Below are 17,683 nucleotides of genomic sequence, written 5' to 3'. Positions count from 1 at the left end.
TGCGTCTTATACGCCGGTGCGTCCTATAGGACGAAAAATACGGTAGACATATTGTATATGTGAATCAATATATCATTTATTTGGAATGTCTATTTTCCTTACAAGCAGAGAGATTCAAAGTTAGAAAAATGCAAAATGTAAACATTTTTCATCAAATTTTGGCATTTTTCACCAAGAAATTATGCAAGTATCGACGAAAATTTACCACTAACATAAAGTAGAATATGTCACGAAAAACCTTCCCGGAATCAGAATTAAAAGTAAAAGCATCCCAGAGTTATTAATGCTTAAAGTGACAGTGGTCAGATGTGCAAAAAAACGCTCTGGTCCTTAAGGTGAAAATGGGCTTGGTCATTAAGGTGTTAAATATATTTTTTTTTAAAAATGAAACAACTAACATATTACAAAACGTCTTTCATTTTCATCAGTAACAACATAGAAAGTTTTTAGACCTGAAAGTGCCTGTTTGAGATCAAAAGAGGAAGCTTCCAAAGGATGCTTACACCAACATTTCTTTAAGATAATATTAAGTTACAAGTTTGGGTAACCGTGTAACTAACTTCTGGGTTTAAAGACAAAACCAGAAGTAATAGTATGAGATTTACAGCTAAAATATGTTCTTTTACACTTATTCTTTATGACTGGGGCTCCAGAACGGTAGCTGTTTAGTATTTTGTCCCCCAAAGTGCAGTTAGTTTGGGTTCACACTATGGTTTGTCATTACGGTTCCCGCATACGGCTGGGAGGAGGGGTGGGCGGGGCTTAATCGCGGCACCCGCACTCAGCCGTATAGGGAACCGTAGTTAATGTATTTCTATGAGCCGACCGGAGTGAACCGCAGCCTCCGGTCGGCTGCTTCCGGTCGACCACGTTTTTGCTTGCGGTCGGGAAACCGCATACGGCCGAAAAAGCAGCCGACCGGAGGCTGCGTTTCACTCCGGTCGGCTCATAGAAATACATTAACTACGGTTCCCTATACGGCTGAGTGCGGGTGCCGCGATTAAGCCCCGCCCACCCCTCCTCCCAGCCGTATGCGGGAACCGTAATGCCAAACCGTAGTGTGAACCCAGCCTTATCTGGTCTTCCTTGACGATACAAACAGTGTAAAAATGAAAAGCTACCCTTTAACCAAATATATTTTTATTGCAACAATAGTATACAAAATCAGACATAAATTCAGAGACTTGACTGAGTGTATATATACATAATAACACAACGCACACATAAATCTAGGTCATGTAAAGCCATATATAGTTTTAATTATAGTTATTATAGTTATACTATGAATCATGAACACAATATCAAACACTTTCATCTCAATAATTTACTTTTATCTGCAAAATCTTAAAAGTTTATTTTAGGGATAGTATAGTAATAAAACCTACAGACTTTTGTCCGCAGATTTAAAAATAATAGATAAAATAATAGATTATTATATAAGTTCTTCTGAGTGCTGAACTGAATATAAGGTCTATACACCACCCTGGGGTGTGTGTGAAGGGGGGGGGGAGGGTATCGGTCTGACTGCTGGGACCCTCAGTGAACCCCAGAAGGGCCCCCATCTCCTACCGCTTAGCAATCCGGCCCCCACCTTCCAAGGCGTACTAGTCTTGGCAGTCATGACCCGCTTAGTCAATCACCAGTCGCAGCGATGTCCTGCCTCAGACAGTCATTGTCTGAGTGGGCTGTCACTGCGGAGACCATTTCATCTTAGAATGTGGAGACTATGGCCCTATTGTCAGTGGGGAGAGAAAGGTTCCTGTTCTAGATATCAAGGGGGTGGTCGCAGTCATACTCTTATCCCCGGGGGATATATTTATATTAACTGGAAAGCCCTTTAAGATGCAAATATGTCTCTTCCACTTTCTACAACAACACCAACATAAAAACATTAACAGTATTACAACTATTGATTACTGTGGATCAGCTGATCTTACTGCTCAGGGCTCCTTTGAGGGGTTCCTGATTGGTCAGCCTCTATTTAAAGGGTCTTCTCTTATAGCATATGATCTGTGCATTTAAACATAGGGGGGGGGGGGGGGAGATTTATCAAAACTTGTCCAGAGGAAAAGTTGCCCAGTTGCCCATAGCAACCAATCAGATCGCTTCTTACATTTTTTCAGAGGCCTTCTTAAAAATGAAAGAGGCAATCTGATTGGTTCCTATGGACAACTGGGTAACTTTTCCTCTGGACAGCTTTTGATAAATCTCCCCCAGTATTCCTTGTATGTCTCCAGTATCTTGTTCAAGCCTAGTTTTGTTTTTAGTCTAGTTTAGTAGTCGTTGTTGTTTTACATAGTTTGATCTTGTTGCATTGCCCTCTTAGTGCAGTATTGCTCTGCCTTGGTCTTCATTTTTTTTCCCTGTTTTAGTAACTTCCTTAAGGTCCATGCACACTACAGAGTTCCCGATGCACCAAAATGAGAATTGCGGTGCACCAGCCTCCAGTTGTCTTCAATGGGATTCTTCTGCACTATGCACATTGCTTTATTTTCACGGCAAAACATGTTTATTCTTTCACCAGAATACCTCATGAAACTACACTGCAGTCAATGGAACTACATTGTAGATGGATTACGGTGGCACCTGCTGCACACAGAATTCCCATCCGAATTTTCACCAGGAGGATATTCCGTAGTATGCATGAGCCCATTTCTTTGTGTCAGTTTTGCAGATTATTGTTTTCTTTAGGGATATTTTAGGGACAGTCATGTCAGTGTTAAGGTCAGTGTTTAGGGATAGATCGAGGGAAAGATTCGGGGAAAGCTAGTTAGGGTTAGTTTTTTTCTGTCCTTGCTGCCATTTTCATCATTAATTTTTACCATCATCCATCTGATCAACATTTTTGATCTGTCATCCATTGGCAAATTCCTGTTCTTATATGTTACCTGCTTGCATTGATACATACTTTCATACAGTTCAGCCCTACTGTAAGTCCTGCAAATATCTAGTATTGGAAGTCCCAATTAGAGCAAAAAGAAAGGCAACTGCAACGGATGAAGTTCAGTTCTGCCGTCCTGTGACCAGCTGGCATTGTTACACCAATTCACCTACAAACCTGCCTATGTCTATTACCCCAGGGGAATAAGCAGCAGCCAGATACTCTCCTGTCATGGAGTGAAAAAGCATGGTGCTTGGGCTCAGAGTAGGCTGCCACTAAGTACATTACATTTTTTTGTACAATATTTGTATGTCTGGCATAAGATATGGAAAAACTTTGGTAAAAAAGAAGCATGCCAACTATAAGGAGCCTGCTTTTAGTGACATCATCAGATGTGTGGAAAGGGACTAATGTGACTGTCAAAACGGAAGTCCCTGAAGTTACAATGTTACGCCCCAGATCCTAACATCTCTTTATCCGATGACGATGTGAGCTTAGATCTCTTTGTGCTTTCTGATGACACGCTATATCCTTTCCAGTTAATGCAAAGTGTATCTTTCACCAATGTCCAGAAATCCTTAGAAACAAAACAATAGATGAAAGGGTCTATACAGCTACTAAGCGACGTCAAGGCCAGCGCCAGGACATACCAAAGGTACAGTTGGTTATGACTCTTCCAATTTGTCTCCAAGTAATGAAGTACGAGTAAAATGTTACTGGGTGTAAAGCACACGATGAACATGACAAGCACCAGCGATATAAGTCCTATGACACGTCTGTAAGATCCTCTTTTTCTTGCCATCGTCACCAAGATCAGCACGTAGCAGAATAAAATGACCACTGATGGAACGACAAACCCCCCAATAAACAGTCCGAAAAAGTATTGCGTGTACCAGTCATAGCCTGAACAGATTACCCAGATTTCATGGCACGTTACTATGTTTGGGTCATCATAACGTTTTGTCTGTGGCACAAGGATAAATGCCGATACAGAAGCTATAGCCACAAGCCAGATGGTAACAGATCCACATGTGGAGTGTTTCAAGTTATGCAGAGTTTTGGCACAAAATGGATGAACCAGACCAATGTAGCGATCGATACTGATGGCCATGAGAAACAACACCGAGCAATACATGTTTCCATAAAACATGGCTGTAACTATCCGGCAAAGAGGTTCACCAAAAATCCAGTTGTTTTCCATGAAATGGTAGGTTATCTTGAAGGGTAATGCCAACATGAACAACAAGTCTGCAATGGCCAGGTTGATCAATAGGACAGTGGATGGCATCTTCTTTGCTTTGAAGATAAGCACCCATAAAGCGATTCCATTTGCTGGAAGGCCCAAGAAAAACACCACAGTGTACAATGAAGGCACAACCCGGGTAGTGATGGTAGACTCCAGATGCTCTCGAATTTCACAATCTGGTATTGAAGAGTTACAGTTCGAGGGACGGAGGACTCTGCCCTTTGAGGGAGCTGTAGAAAAAAATAAATTATATTGGTTTTATATTTTTGATACAGATGTACAAAAGCTATTTTCATATACAATAATCCAAAATAGAAAGAATATTTTTGCCATCAAGGACAAAAAAAAAATCACCTGAATAATGCGCTGTGACCCTCCAGAGATGAAGTTTTGCAGAGGCCAAATATCCAAAATTATTTATTATGTCTCAAACACAATACCTTTCTGGGATGTGTCTCCACTTTTGCAAGTAAAAGACAGAGACCCTTGAATAAGGGGAGACACATCCCCAAAACACGTTGTAATTGAGCCATAAATACTGTTGGATGATCGGCCTCTGCAAAACTTCATCCTTCTAGGGTCACATAGCAGTATTTTTTTGTCCTTGATGGTAAACGTTTCCTGATGCCTAGCTGAAATTGGAGTAAGAGCATTATAAAACCCATTGAAACTGCTGCTCCCTCACCGGAACCTTGGACCACGATCTGATTCATAAGGCGTATAAAGGTGTGTGGCCTCACACAACCCAAAAAGGTGAGCAGCCATTAGGCACATGCATATTTTCTCACAAAGTGTCAAGTGTCACCCTTTGAGGCGCTCTGCCTTTTTTTTTCTGTTTTTCTATATGCTTAAATTAGTAAGTAGGTAGTTGGCACAGCAGGAAATGAGGTCACTTACAGCCTCGGAGACAGGCAAAATGTTGATCAAAGGTGCTCAAGTCTATTTGAAGAATACACGAAGATGTAAAAAAAAAAAAAAAGCAGAGGCAGTCATCCTACACGCCTTTGAAAAACGCCATTTTGTAAATTTTGGGGGCTTCCCTTTCTACGCAGTGCATATTTAGGTAAAAATGACACCTTATCATTATTCTGTAGGTCCATATGGTTAAAATGATACCCTACTTATATAGGTTTGATTTTGTCGTACTTCTGAAAAAAAATCATAACTACATGCAGGAAAATGTATACGTTTAAAATGTCATCTTCTGACCCCTATAACTTTTTTATTTTTCTACGTACAGGGCGGTATGAGGACTTATTTTTTGCGCCGTGATCTGAAGTTTTTATTGGTACAATTTTTGTTTTGATCGGACTTTTTGATCCCTTTTAATCATTTTTTAATGGTATAAAAAGTGACCAAAAATACGCTTTTTTGGACTTTGGAATTTTTTTGCGCGTACGCCATTGACCGCGTGGTTTAATTAATTATATATTTTTATAGTTCAGACATTTACGCACGCAGAGATACCACATATGTTTATTTTTTATTTTTTATTTACACTGTTTTATTTTTTTTTATGGGAAAAGGGGGGTAATTCATACTTTTATTAGGGAAGGGGTTAAATGACCTTTATTAACACTTTTTTTTTCCTTTTTTTTTGCAGTGTTATAGCTCCCATAGGGACCTATAACACTGCACACACTGATCTCTCATGCTGATCACTGGCGTGTATTAACACGCCTGTGATCAGTGTTATCGGCGCTTGACTGCTCCTGCCTGAATCTCAGGCATGGAGCAGTCATTCGCCGATCGGACACCGAGGAGGCAGGTAAGGGCCCTCCCGGTGTCTTGTAAGCTGTCCGGGATGCGGCGATTTCACCGCGGCGGTCCCGAACAGCCCGACTGAGAAGCCGGGATACTTTCACTTCAGACGCGGCGGTCAGCTTTGATCGCCGCGTCTGAAGGGTTAATACAGGGCATCACCGCGATCAGTGATGTCCTGTATTAGCCGCGGGTCACGGCCGTTGATAGCCGCCGGGACCGACCCGATATGACGCGGGGACACCGCGTGACCCCGCGGCACATCGCGGGAGCCGGCGGAGGACATAAATATACGTCCTGCGTCATTAAGGAGTTAAAGGAGTAGTGTAGTGAAAGATAATGGCCCTCATTTACTTAGAAAATCGGGTTGTAAGTCTATCTTGCTTTCTTACCCGACTGCTTTTTTCCCCTGGTATTTATTATTATGTCGCATCCTGTTTGTCGCATGTGGGTTCTGTAGGTTTTGGTTTCCAACTCCTCTGAGTTGGCTGGAAAAAATCCACAACAATTCAACAAATTCGGGTTGGAAACCTTTATAAATATGTGGGAAAGCTCAGAAATGTCGGGTTACACCCCTTTTTCGGGTTTGGGAGAATCCACATCGGGTCCGTCAGGAAAAAATGTCCCATCGTGTCGCAGACTGGCGCACGATGTCTCCCACATGGCACAGACAAAGATGCGCCAAAAAAAAACGACAAAACAAGTCGGGTTTACAATAGTAAATGATGGCCAATGTATCCCCTATCCAAAGGATAGGGAATAAGTTATAGATCGCAGGGGTCTGTCCGCTGGGTACAACAGCAAATTGAGAAACATAGCCACACATCCACCATTTGTATTTTGATCTACTTGCTTCTCAGCATAATATCAAAAACAAACAGGTTGTTATTATACATTTTAATCAAAAAGTACAAGCCCACTCGCCACGTCAAGGCCACCTTTTAAAGTGGGTCCCTAACCTAACACTGGCGTAGCGCTGGGCAGCGACCACCGCCTCCGAGACACCATGCCCACAGGGGGAACGACCCAGTGGCCAGGCAGCCGCACTTTCATAGCCAGCACTCTGCTCCACCCTTTCGGCCCAGGCGTTTTTAATTAGCAGGAGACTGCATAAGGGTTTCCTCCTAGCGTTCTCTCAGCCCTCTGGCAGGGAGCACATGGTAGGTGTTCACATTGGTGTGGTTGCACTGCAGCGGTCATTGTTACTGTGATGCTTTATCTATGGGGTGGTGTGGCCCGGAGTCAGAGGCTTGGTCTGGCAGCAGTGGGGCTGATTGGCCACTGGGTCATTCCCCCTGTGGGCATGGTGTTGCAGTGGTGGTGGCCACCTCCTGGCGCTACGCCAATGTTGGGTTAGGGGCCCACTCTAAATAGGTGGCCTTGACGTGGCAAGTGTGCTTATACTTTTTGATCATAATGTATACTAACAACCTGCTAGTGTTTGAATTTATGCTAAGAAGCAAGTAGCTCAAAATACAAATTGTAGATGTGCAGCTGTGTTTCTTTTTCTCTATTTTTGTTTTCAAAATTTAGATCACTTTGTGGTTAATATGAATTAAACAATCTAATTGAAATAACTCCCAACAAAAGAGACAACCTCGGCACTGCAGACACTCCTCCGGGATATATTAACAAGCAGCTGATTCCTCACCGGCTGACAGTCCGCAATAGAGTGGTGCAACACGGATCCAATACAGCACAATAGGTAGAAACTCCAAGGAGAAACAAAAGAGACCGCGGCACTCACCAAAGATGCTTGAGACGACTTTATTCACCTGGTGACACTGCAGGGAGACAAACGGACAGGACAAACAGGGGTGCTTCTGGACAACGGAACCGTTTCACGTACTTTGACGCTTCAACTGGTCCTCTGACCAAAGTCGTCTCAAGCATCTTTGGTGAGTGCCACAGTCTCTTTTGTTTCTCCTTGGAGTTTGAATCTAATTGAAATGTCACAGTAAAATTCGCATGGGACCAGCCTGCGAAATTTAGACGAAAAAAGCTTGCACTGTTTTTTTTCTCCGCTACACTCCCGTCCTTCTGGCCGGATTGCCGACGGAACTAAGAACAGCGGAGTCCTACGGCAATGTAAAGGAGGCCTATGGCTGCAATATAACAAAATGTGGGGAAAAAAATCCCAAAAGGGTCTGAATATTTCGTGCATGCACATTATACTTGTAGCTCAATGGTTTGCCATCTTTGATCTTTGTCCAGATGGCATCGCTGTACAGTAACACATTATCATCTGGTAGAGGAAATAAACAGCGTGGTCCAAATAGTGATCTGCAGATACACAACCATCTTGCTAGGATTATCTCAAATATTTCCTTTAATGGACATGAGATCTACTCTTTCATGATAATATGGTCTGCTTATTGCGTGCGCCCATTGTACTGTCAGTCCTAATACCCTCTACTCTCCAGGGACCCTCATTCTCTTGACCAGTTGAAGTCCTAGCAATCTAATCAATCAAAGTCTTTTTCTTCCACTGTTGCAAAACTACGACTCCCACCATGCCCGGACAGCCTTTGGCTGTCCGGGCATGCTGGGATTTGTAGTTTTGCAACAGTGGGAGGCACTCTGGTTAGGAAACACTCCTGTAAATAGTTGATAAATTCTGTTTCTGGGAATACCCCTTCAAGTTTACGTCATTGTTGGTGGTCCGTAGATGACAGGCTCCATGCGCATGTGTCTTCGGTTAACAATCTTGTCATAAAGAATAAAAACAATAAAAAAAAATTAACTACTTCTTAGGAATGTTCACAGTTTATATCATTTATGTAACAAGTTGACTTCGCAAATGTCCGTCGTACGTTTTTTTTTTTCATATAATGTCATCCATGTGTGAGACATGTGGTCATGTTTAGGAAGGAATTCCAATGGTTAATAAAGACCATGAAGAATGAAGGACATGAGTACCATCTGGAAGTCATATGAGAGAGAGATTTCGGCTTCTGGCAAGATGTGGGTTACTCATCGTGGGAGACTTAGATATACAAACAGTGCGCACAAAGCCAAACATGGAGGATTAGTAATGCGTAAATATATATAAGACTGGTAAAGTAACCAAAGGGAATACAGATGTCCAGGGGCTCTGGACATGATAGAGTAGGCGAGGGGTCAAGTGGTGACCACCTCACAAGAGGAATAGGCAGAGCAAAGGCGACCGGAAACAAATGGCTGGGCAGTTTGATATTTAGGCACAGCAGCACAGTGGTTTTCACGCAGAGGCACAGTAATTGGCTATAACCATTGAACAGGCTCGTGTTTGAGATACAGTAGTTAAAGGGGTACTCTGGTGGAAAACTTTTTTTTTTTTTTTCAAATCAACTGGTGCCAGAAAGTTAAACAGATTTGTAAATTACTTCTATTAAAAAATCTTAATCCTTCCAGTACTTATTAGCCGCTGAATACTACAAAGGAATGTCTTTTCTTTTTTGGAACACAGAGCTCTCTGTTGAATCACAAGCACAGTGCTCTCTGCTGACATCTCTGTCCATATTAAGAACTGTCCGGAGTAGGAGAAAATTTCCCATAGCAAAAATATACTGCTCTGGACAGTTCCTAAAATGGACAGAGATGTCAGCAGAGAGCACTGTGCTTGTGATGTCAGCAGAGAGCTATGTGTTCCAAAAAGAAAATAATTTTCCTCTGTAGTATTCAGCAGTTAATAAGTACTGGAAGGATTAAGATTTTTTTAATAGAAGTCATTTACAAATTTGTAACTTGCTGGCACCAGCTGATTTAAAAAAAAAAAAGTTTTCCACCGGAGTACCCCTTTAAAGGGGTACTCCGGTGCTCCAGCGTTCCGAACATTTAGTTCAGAACGCTCGGAGCCGGATGCCGTGCTCGTGATGTCACGACCATGCCCCCTCCTGACTTTATGCAGGGAGGGGGCGTGTTATAGACATGAATGGAGGGGGCGTGGCCGTGACATCTCTACCACTGCCGCAGGAACCTGGCATTTGTTTAGAACGCCGGGTGCTGCGGGAGATCATGGGGGCCCCAGCAGCAGGACCCCCGCAATCAGACATGTTATCCCCTATCCTTTAGAAAGGGGATAAGATGTCTCGCAGTGGACTACTCCTTTATAGCAGCATTACAGGGAATCTTGGCAGACTAGATGGGTCGTATGGTTCTTATCTGCTGACATTTCTTAATCTGGATACATTCCTTTACCGGTAGACTGTATGGTCTCCCTCTTGTTCTTGCTGCCTTTTTTTGCACATCAGGACCTTTCTCTGCAGCTTCAAGTACAGACCCATTGTCCGCCATTCCCTCTCTCAGTTTTAGAGGAGGCCCTTTTTCAGGGACAATTTCTGCCTTGGTATACACAAGTGTCCTTCAGCAGGGACGTCGATTCAGTCAGGGCTGGTGCAAGGATTTTGCCACCCTAGGCAAAAGCTAATTTTTCAGCCCCCCTTGATTCCACCCATTGGCACGGCCTTTGACGCGCCCCACCTTACTACTGTAGTGACACACTCTAACAAGCACCCTCCTCATATAATTAGCCTACTACTGGGGTGATACACTGTAACAAACCTCCTCCTCATGCTGCTGGCTGAGCGAGGGCGCTCTAGGCAGTTGCCTATTTTGCCGGCCTTGGATACAATCACAGCCTCTGATGTCCCAACCACACTCAACAGCTCAACAACGTTGGAGTCAAATCAGCCAGTTTTTAAGCCTTTTAACTCACCCCCTAAGTGGTGGCATACACCCAATGCCTCCCGCCAACACAACCTCCCTTAGGGCTTTCTATCTTAGCCTTTGCACCCAGCATACGAGTGTGATAATTCCCAAGTGCCATGATGCTAAAAGTATCTTCAAGTGTCAACCTTTACAAATAAAATAGGATCAACAACACAGATACCAAACATTTACATAAAGGAATTACATCGAATAGGGCTGAACTCTTCCGTGTCTCCACTTCTCTAAAGAAAACTGCTTAAAACAGCAAAATATCACAGCAACATAAACAGTGCATTGTGTCATCATGGATCCTATTAAAAGGGATCTTCATTTCCCTTTTCTTTCCCCAAACTCGTCCACAGACATTTTGGGGGGCTGGGACTCAAGTAAAAAAAAAAAGGGCACAACTTCATTTTGAAAAAATGTTTGTAAAAAAAAGTCTTTGGCTGTCTTGGCATGCTGAAAGTTGTAGTTTTGACACAGCTGTAGCCGGGAAACACTGACATAGAGGCTAGAGGGTGAGGACATGGAGGCTGAGGACAAGGGAGGATATGGAGGCTAAGGAGGAAAGATGACATATAGGCTAATGAGGTGAGGGTATGGAGGCTAAGGGGGAGGAGGGCATGAAACAGTGTTTCACAACCAGTGTGCCTTCAGCTGTTGCAAAACTACAACTCCCAGCATGCTTAGACAGACAAAGGCATGCTCAAAGTTATAGCTTTGCAACAGCTGGAGGCACACTGGTTAGGAAACACTGGCATGGAGGCTGAGGAGGGAGGCCTGAAAAGTTGTGGGGGCACCAGAGGGCAGGAGCATTAGGTGGGCCCCGGTTTGACCCTATGTGTGCACATCCCTGCCTATATATATATATATATATATATATATATATATATATATATATATATGAAAGAAGGGAAGGAGCTCACCCCGCCCGGAACAGATGGAGCACGGATCCGGGTGCTGGACAACACCAAACAATCGAGGAAAACAAAGAAGGTAGGATCCAGCTCTAGATGCAAATGAAATCCATTTATTGGAGGACATAAACAGGAACAAGAAGGTAGTTACGCGTTTCAAGCGTCAAACACTCTTAGTCATACAACATATAGAAGGGAGACATGGGTTTATATAGGTGGAACAATCCCATCTGAGCACAGGTGCTGTGGTCAGGTGGTATTTTAACTCCTTCCAGACTTCATGATGGTCACAAAATATAAAGTACATAGGCAGAATTCTATACAAATCTTTCCTATTTAAGGCAGAATGGTTCAGGCCTTATGTGTACCTGTCACCAAACTAAACTTTTAATATATTGCTCGTTATGTATTTATAAGACACTTTTCTATTTACTTGCTGTAAAAATTATCAACCATTTATATGTTTTTAATGTGATTAAAAAAACATCCACTAGGTGGCGCTGTTCTGTTCCCTGTGCAAGTCAAACAGTTTGTTTGGTCTCCTCCCGGCCTGGAAGGAGATCAAACTCAGGAAGTGTGTGCAGGGCATGGGGAGGCACAGCTCTCACAGGCCCGCCTGCTGGGGAATGCCCACTTTCTCCTGCCAGGAGCTCACACAATGTGAGCAAGGGGAAAGGTATGATACACAGCTTTTTAAAGCTTGGAAAGTTTTTAAGTGCAGGAGTGGTGTTAGGAGTAGTTAGGGAATAGAATCTGAGTTAGTTTAGAAAATATGGTTTGATGACAGGTAATCTTTAAGCTTTACCCACACCCTTCCCTTCATTTACATCCTCTCCTATACACTGGCGGAGCTAGAGTTACGTTTATAGCTTTTATTATGTAATTATAGTTGAGACAAATATATCAGCAAACCCTTTGTAATATATACAAACACTAGTTTTTACTATGAACAGTTAAGAAAAACATGCTGGGCTAGAACGGCTTGTGGCTTATGATCTACGATTTTTGTGTTCCTGACAACCCTGTTAGTATCTCTTTACAGAGGAAAGTTCCCCAACCCAGTCCTCCAGCCCCACCAACATTCCAGGATTGGAACTGTTCCCTGTTCTATTACAATGAAGTAACTGGAAAAACCTGGAATCTGGAAAACCTCTATGTGGACATGCTAAGATGGTTGTCAGGAAAGTGGCTTAGCATTACTAAAATTGAAAAGACCAGCTGGATCTTCTTCAAAAGAGGGTTTGGTCAAAATATAGGGTTTGGTCTTTGTTCCACAGAAGTGAAACAAAGCAAAATTTTTAATAAAGTCCTATAGGGGAAATATTGACTTATTATCTTCTTAGTAATCAGCCTTCCCATTCCTGTGGGCATATTTTATAAAGGTGACATACCATGTCAAACCCTTTTTAGTAGTGTACTGAGTTTACAGAAGATTCTAAGTTGTTTACAAGACCAAAATAGTTGTATTTCCTCTTCAATACATTTCCTTTTGAGTAAAGCAGACATTTTCACAAGTAATAAACGTGCAAGAAAACCACATATGAAGCAATAAAAAACAAGACTTGGCATAGCAAATAAGTGCACATGTATTGACCCTACCACATATATTCACCTTCCATATTTATTATCAGAATTTACCTGTATTTGTGTTTAACAACCTGAAAATATTCCCAATATGTATTATCCCCATAAGTACCGTATTTTTCGCCGTATAAGACGCACTTTTTCTTCCCCAAAACTGGGGGAAAAAAGTCGATGCATCTTATACGCCGAATACACCCCTATCGCGGCGGTCCCTGCGGCCATCAACGGCCGGTCGCGGTGATGCCCTGTATTAACCCTTCAGACGCGGCGATCAAAGCTGACCGCCGCGTCTGAAGGGAAAGTGACACTAACCCGGCTGTTCAGTCGGGCTGTTTGGGACCGCCGCAATTTCACCGCGGCGGTCCCGAACAGCCCGACTGAATAGCCGGGTTAGTGCTTACAGGACACCGGGAGGGACCTTACCTGCCTCTTCGGTGTCTTCTCTGTTTAAGGATCCCCTGTATGGCCGGCGTTCTCCTTCCTCGTCGTCGCGTACGTGCGTCGGCGTGCGTAATGACGTGATGGCGGCAACGGAGAGCGAGGATACCCGGCCGGCAGCAGAGACGTTCCGGAGCGACGGGGACGCGGCGACAGCGATGGAGCGACATCCAGGGCAGCGGTGACGGGTCCGGAGCGGCGGGGACACGTGAGTATTACCTCCTATGCAGTGGTCTTCAATCTGCGGACCTCCAGATGTTGCAAAACTACAACTCCCAGCATGCCCGGACAGCCAACGGCTGTCCGGGCACGCTGGGAGTTGTAGTTTTGCAACCTCTGGAGGTCCGCAGGTTGAAGACCCCTATTGGGTTCAAAATCTTAAATTTTTTAGATTTTGCACCTAAAAATAGGGTGCGTCTTATACGCCGGTGCGTCCTATAGGGCGAAAAATACGGTATTCACTATAATAAGTATTCACCATAATAGGCATTCTCTCCCGATAAGTATTCCTATATACGTTTTTACCACCCCGTAAGTATTTACCCATCTTAAGTATTAAGCCCTCATAAATATTATACATTTTAACACCCCACTAAGCATTCAGGATCCCTATAAGTATTTATCATAATAAGTTTTCACCCCCATGAGTATTCCAACACACACATATATTTAACCCCAATAAGTAGTCACTTGAGCAGGCAACATTTCAGTTCTCTTACTTAAGCTATTTGAATAGATTTGTGACTGGTATATATCCGTATAGATTACTAATACAACGCGTATAATTGCAAATCAATAAAGTGCAATTAGAATAAGTGAATGGACACACAATGATACAGTGCATATTACTTACAATATATGGGAAAATATGTGCTTTATCATAACGATGCCATATATACATAATACATACAGTAAAAATAATGGCATCTACCGATCTCATATCTATCTATCTATCTATCTATCTCATATCTATCTATATATTTATCTCATATCTATCTATGTCATATTATGTATCCATCTATCTATCTCATATCTATCTATTTCTCTCATATCTATCTATCTATCTCATATCTATCTATGTCATATTATGTATCCATCTATCTATCTCATATCTATCTATTTCTCTCATATCTATGTCATATTATGTATCCATCTATCTATCTATCTATTTCTCTCATATCTATCTATCTGTCATATTATGTATCCATCCATCTATCTAGCTATCTCATATGCCCCTATATATCTCATATCTATCTATCTGTCATATTATGTATCCATCCATCTATCTAGCTATCTCATATGCCCCTATATATCTCATATCTATCTGTTTTATCCACTCACGTACCTTTAGGGCATGCAGTCTTTACAATGCTCAGAAGAGAAGAAAGAAGCACAGCCATGTACAGGACCCTTAAGGACATGGTGAAGGGCAGATTATTGGAGCTGCTGTCAGAGTTGCTGTCAGAGTTGCTGTCAGAGTTGCTGTCAGTCAGAGTTGCTGTCAGAGTTGCTGTCAGAGTTGCTGTCAGAGTTGCTGTCAGTCAGAGTTGCTGTCAGAGTTGCTGTCAGGGTTGCTGTCAGAGTTGCTGTCAGAGCTGCTGTCAGAGTTGCTGTCAGAGTTGTATATGAACAGTTTCTAGACTTCACCTCCTACAGTCTACATAGTCTGACTGTGTATCCACCCCCCTCACTTCCCGCGCTGACATAGCATGTCTGAGATTACTTTTTGTTGTATGGTTTTCGTACAAGACTTTTGAGGTTTTTTTTCATGTTTTTTTATATTTTTTTGAAGAAATGAGAAGTGCAAATGACAAACAATTAACAGGAGACAGATATAGCTGTCAGCTATGAAAATAAGGACAGACACAGCTGTCATTAGGATAAACATATCTAATCATCTTGATGAGCATGTATCTCATGTACTGTATCTCATGTATCTCATGTACTGTATCTCATGTATCTTATGTACTGTATCTCATGTATCTCATGTATCTCATGTACTGTATCTCATGTATCTTATGTACTGTATCTCATGTATCTCATGTATCTCATGTACTGTATCTCATGTATCTTATGTACTGTATCTCATGTATCTCATGTATCTCATGTACTGTATCTCATGTATCTCATGTATCTCATGGACTGTATCTCATGTATCTCATGTATCTTATGTACTGTATCTCATGTATCTCATGCATCTTATGTACTGTATCTCATGTATCTCATGTATCTTATGTACTGTATCTCATGTACTGTATCTCATGTATCTTGTGTACTGTATCTCATGTATCTCATGTACTGTATCTCATGCATCTTATGTACTGTATCTCATGTATCTTATGTACTGTATCTCATGTACTGTATCTCATGTACTGTATCTTATGTATCTAATGTATCTCATGTATCTTATGTACTGCATCTCATGTATCTCATGTATCTTATGTACTGTATCTCATGTACTGTATCTCATGTACTGTATCTTATGTATCTAATGTATCTCATGTATCTTATGTACTGCATCTCATGTATCTCATGTATCTTATGTACTGTATCTCATGTATCTCATGTACTGTATCTCATGTATCTCATGTACTGTATCTTATGTATCTAATGTATCTCATGTATCTTATGTACTGCATCTCATGTATCTCATGTATCTTATGTACTGTATCTCATGTATCTCATGTACTGTATCTCATGTATCTCATGTATCTTATGTACTATATCTCATGTATCTCATGTATCTTATGTACTATATCTCATGTATCTCATGTACTTTATCTCATGTATCTTATGTACTGTATCTCATGTATCTCATGTATCTTATGTACTGTATCTCATGTACTGTATCTCATGTATCTCATGTACTGTATCTTATGTATCTAATGTATCTCATGTATCTTATGTACTGCATCTCATGTATCTCATGTATCTTATGTACTGTATCTCATGTATCTCATGTACTGTATCTCATGTATCTCATGTATCTTATGTACTATATCTCATGTATCTCATGTATCTTATGTACTATATCTCATGTATCTCATGTACTTTATCTCATGTATCTTATGTACTGTATCTCATGTATCTCATGTATCTTATGTACTGTATCTCATGTATCTCATGTACTGTATCTCATGTATCTCATGTATCTCATGTACTGTATCTCATGTATCTTATGGACTGTATCTCATGTATCTCATATATCTTATGTACTGTATCTCATGTATCTCATGTATCTTATGTACTGTATTTCATGTATCTCATGTATCTTATGTACTGTATCTCATGTATCTTATGTACTGTATCTCATGTATCTCATGTATCTTATGTACTGTATTTCATGTATCTCACGTATCTTATGTACTGTATGTTATGTATCTCATGTATCTCATGTACTGTATCTCACGTATCTTATGTACTGTATTTCATGTATCTTAGGTACTGTATCTCATGTATCACATGTATCTCATGTACTGTATCTCATGTATCTTATGTACTGTATCTCATGTATCTCATGTATCTCATGTACTGTATCTCATGTATCTTATGTACTGTATCTCATGTATCTTATGTACTGTATCTCATGTATCACATGTATCTCATGTACTGTATCTCATGTATCTTATGTACTGTATCTCATGTACTGTATCTCATGTATCTTATGTACTGTATCTCATGTATCTTATGTACTGTATCTCATGTATCTTATGTATCTCATGTATCTTATGTACTGTATCTTATGTATCTCATGTATCTTATGTACTGTATCTTATGTATCTCATGTATCTTCTGTACTGTATCTCATGTATCTCATGGATCTTATGTACTGTATCTCATGTATCTCATGTATCTTATGTACTGTATCTCATGTATCTCATGGATCTTATGTACTGTATCTCATGTATCTCATGTATCTTATGTACTGTATCTCATGTATCTTATGTATCTTATGTATCTTATGTACTGTATCTCATGTATCTTATGTATCTCATGTATCTTATGTACTGTATCTCATGTATCTTATGTATCTCATGTATCTTATGTACTGTATCTTATGTATCTCATGTATCATGTAAAAAAATAAGCCCACATGCGTTAGGACGAAAAATGAATACGGGAACATGACAACACAAAAAATGGGAAAAAAGGATTTTGTTAAGAAAT

General features: G+C 41.2%; 1 protein-coding gene across 1 annotated transcript; it reads right to left on the bottom strand.

The window, feature by feature from the left end:
• Positions 1 to 2,146: 2,146 nt before the first annotated feature.
• Positions 2,147 to 15,117, bottom strand: LOC130267388 (proteinase-activated receptor 3-like). The gene is made up of 2 exons (XM_056517079.1): positions 14,862 to 15,117; positions 2,147 to 4,357 (listed from the first exon to the last, which is right to left on the bottom strand). Exons 1-2 carry the CDS (start codon positions 14,935 to 14,937, stop codon positions 3,330 to 3,332), a joined length of 1,104 nt encoding a protein of 367 aa, XP_056373054.1. The 5' UTR covers positions 14,938 to 15,117; the 3' UTR covers positions 2,147 to 3,329.
• Positions 15,118 to 17,683: the final 2,566 nt, after the last annotated feature.

The sequence above is a fragment of the Hyla sarda genome, chromosome 4 (genome assembly GCF_029499605.1).
Source record: "Hyla sarda isolate aHylSar1 chromosome 4, aHylSar1.hap1, whole genome shotgun sequence".
Taxonomy (NCBI): Eukaryota; Metazoa; Chordata; class Amphibia; order Anura; family Hylidae; genus Hyla; species Hyla sarda.
This window is presented reverse-complemented; position numbering and strand designations above follow the sequence as displayed.

Bases quoted from the DNA above. Each gene is read 5' to 3' on its own strand.
- LOC130267388 (XM_056517079.1), bottom strand. From the start codon at position 14,937: ATGTCCTTAAGGGTCCTGTACATGGCTGTGCTTCTTTCTTCTCTTCTG. The intron at 4,358-14,861 runs GTACGTGAGTGG...TTTTTTCTACAG, and splicing joins AAAGACTGCATGCCCTAAAG to CTCCCTCAAAGGGCAGAGTC.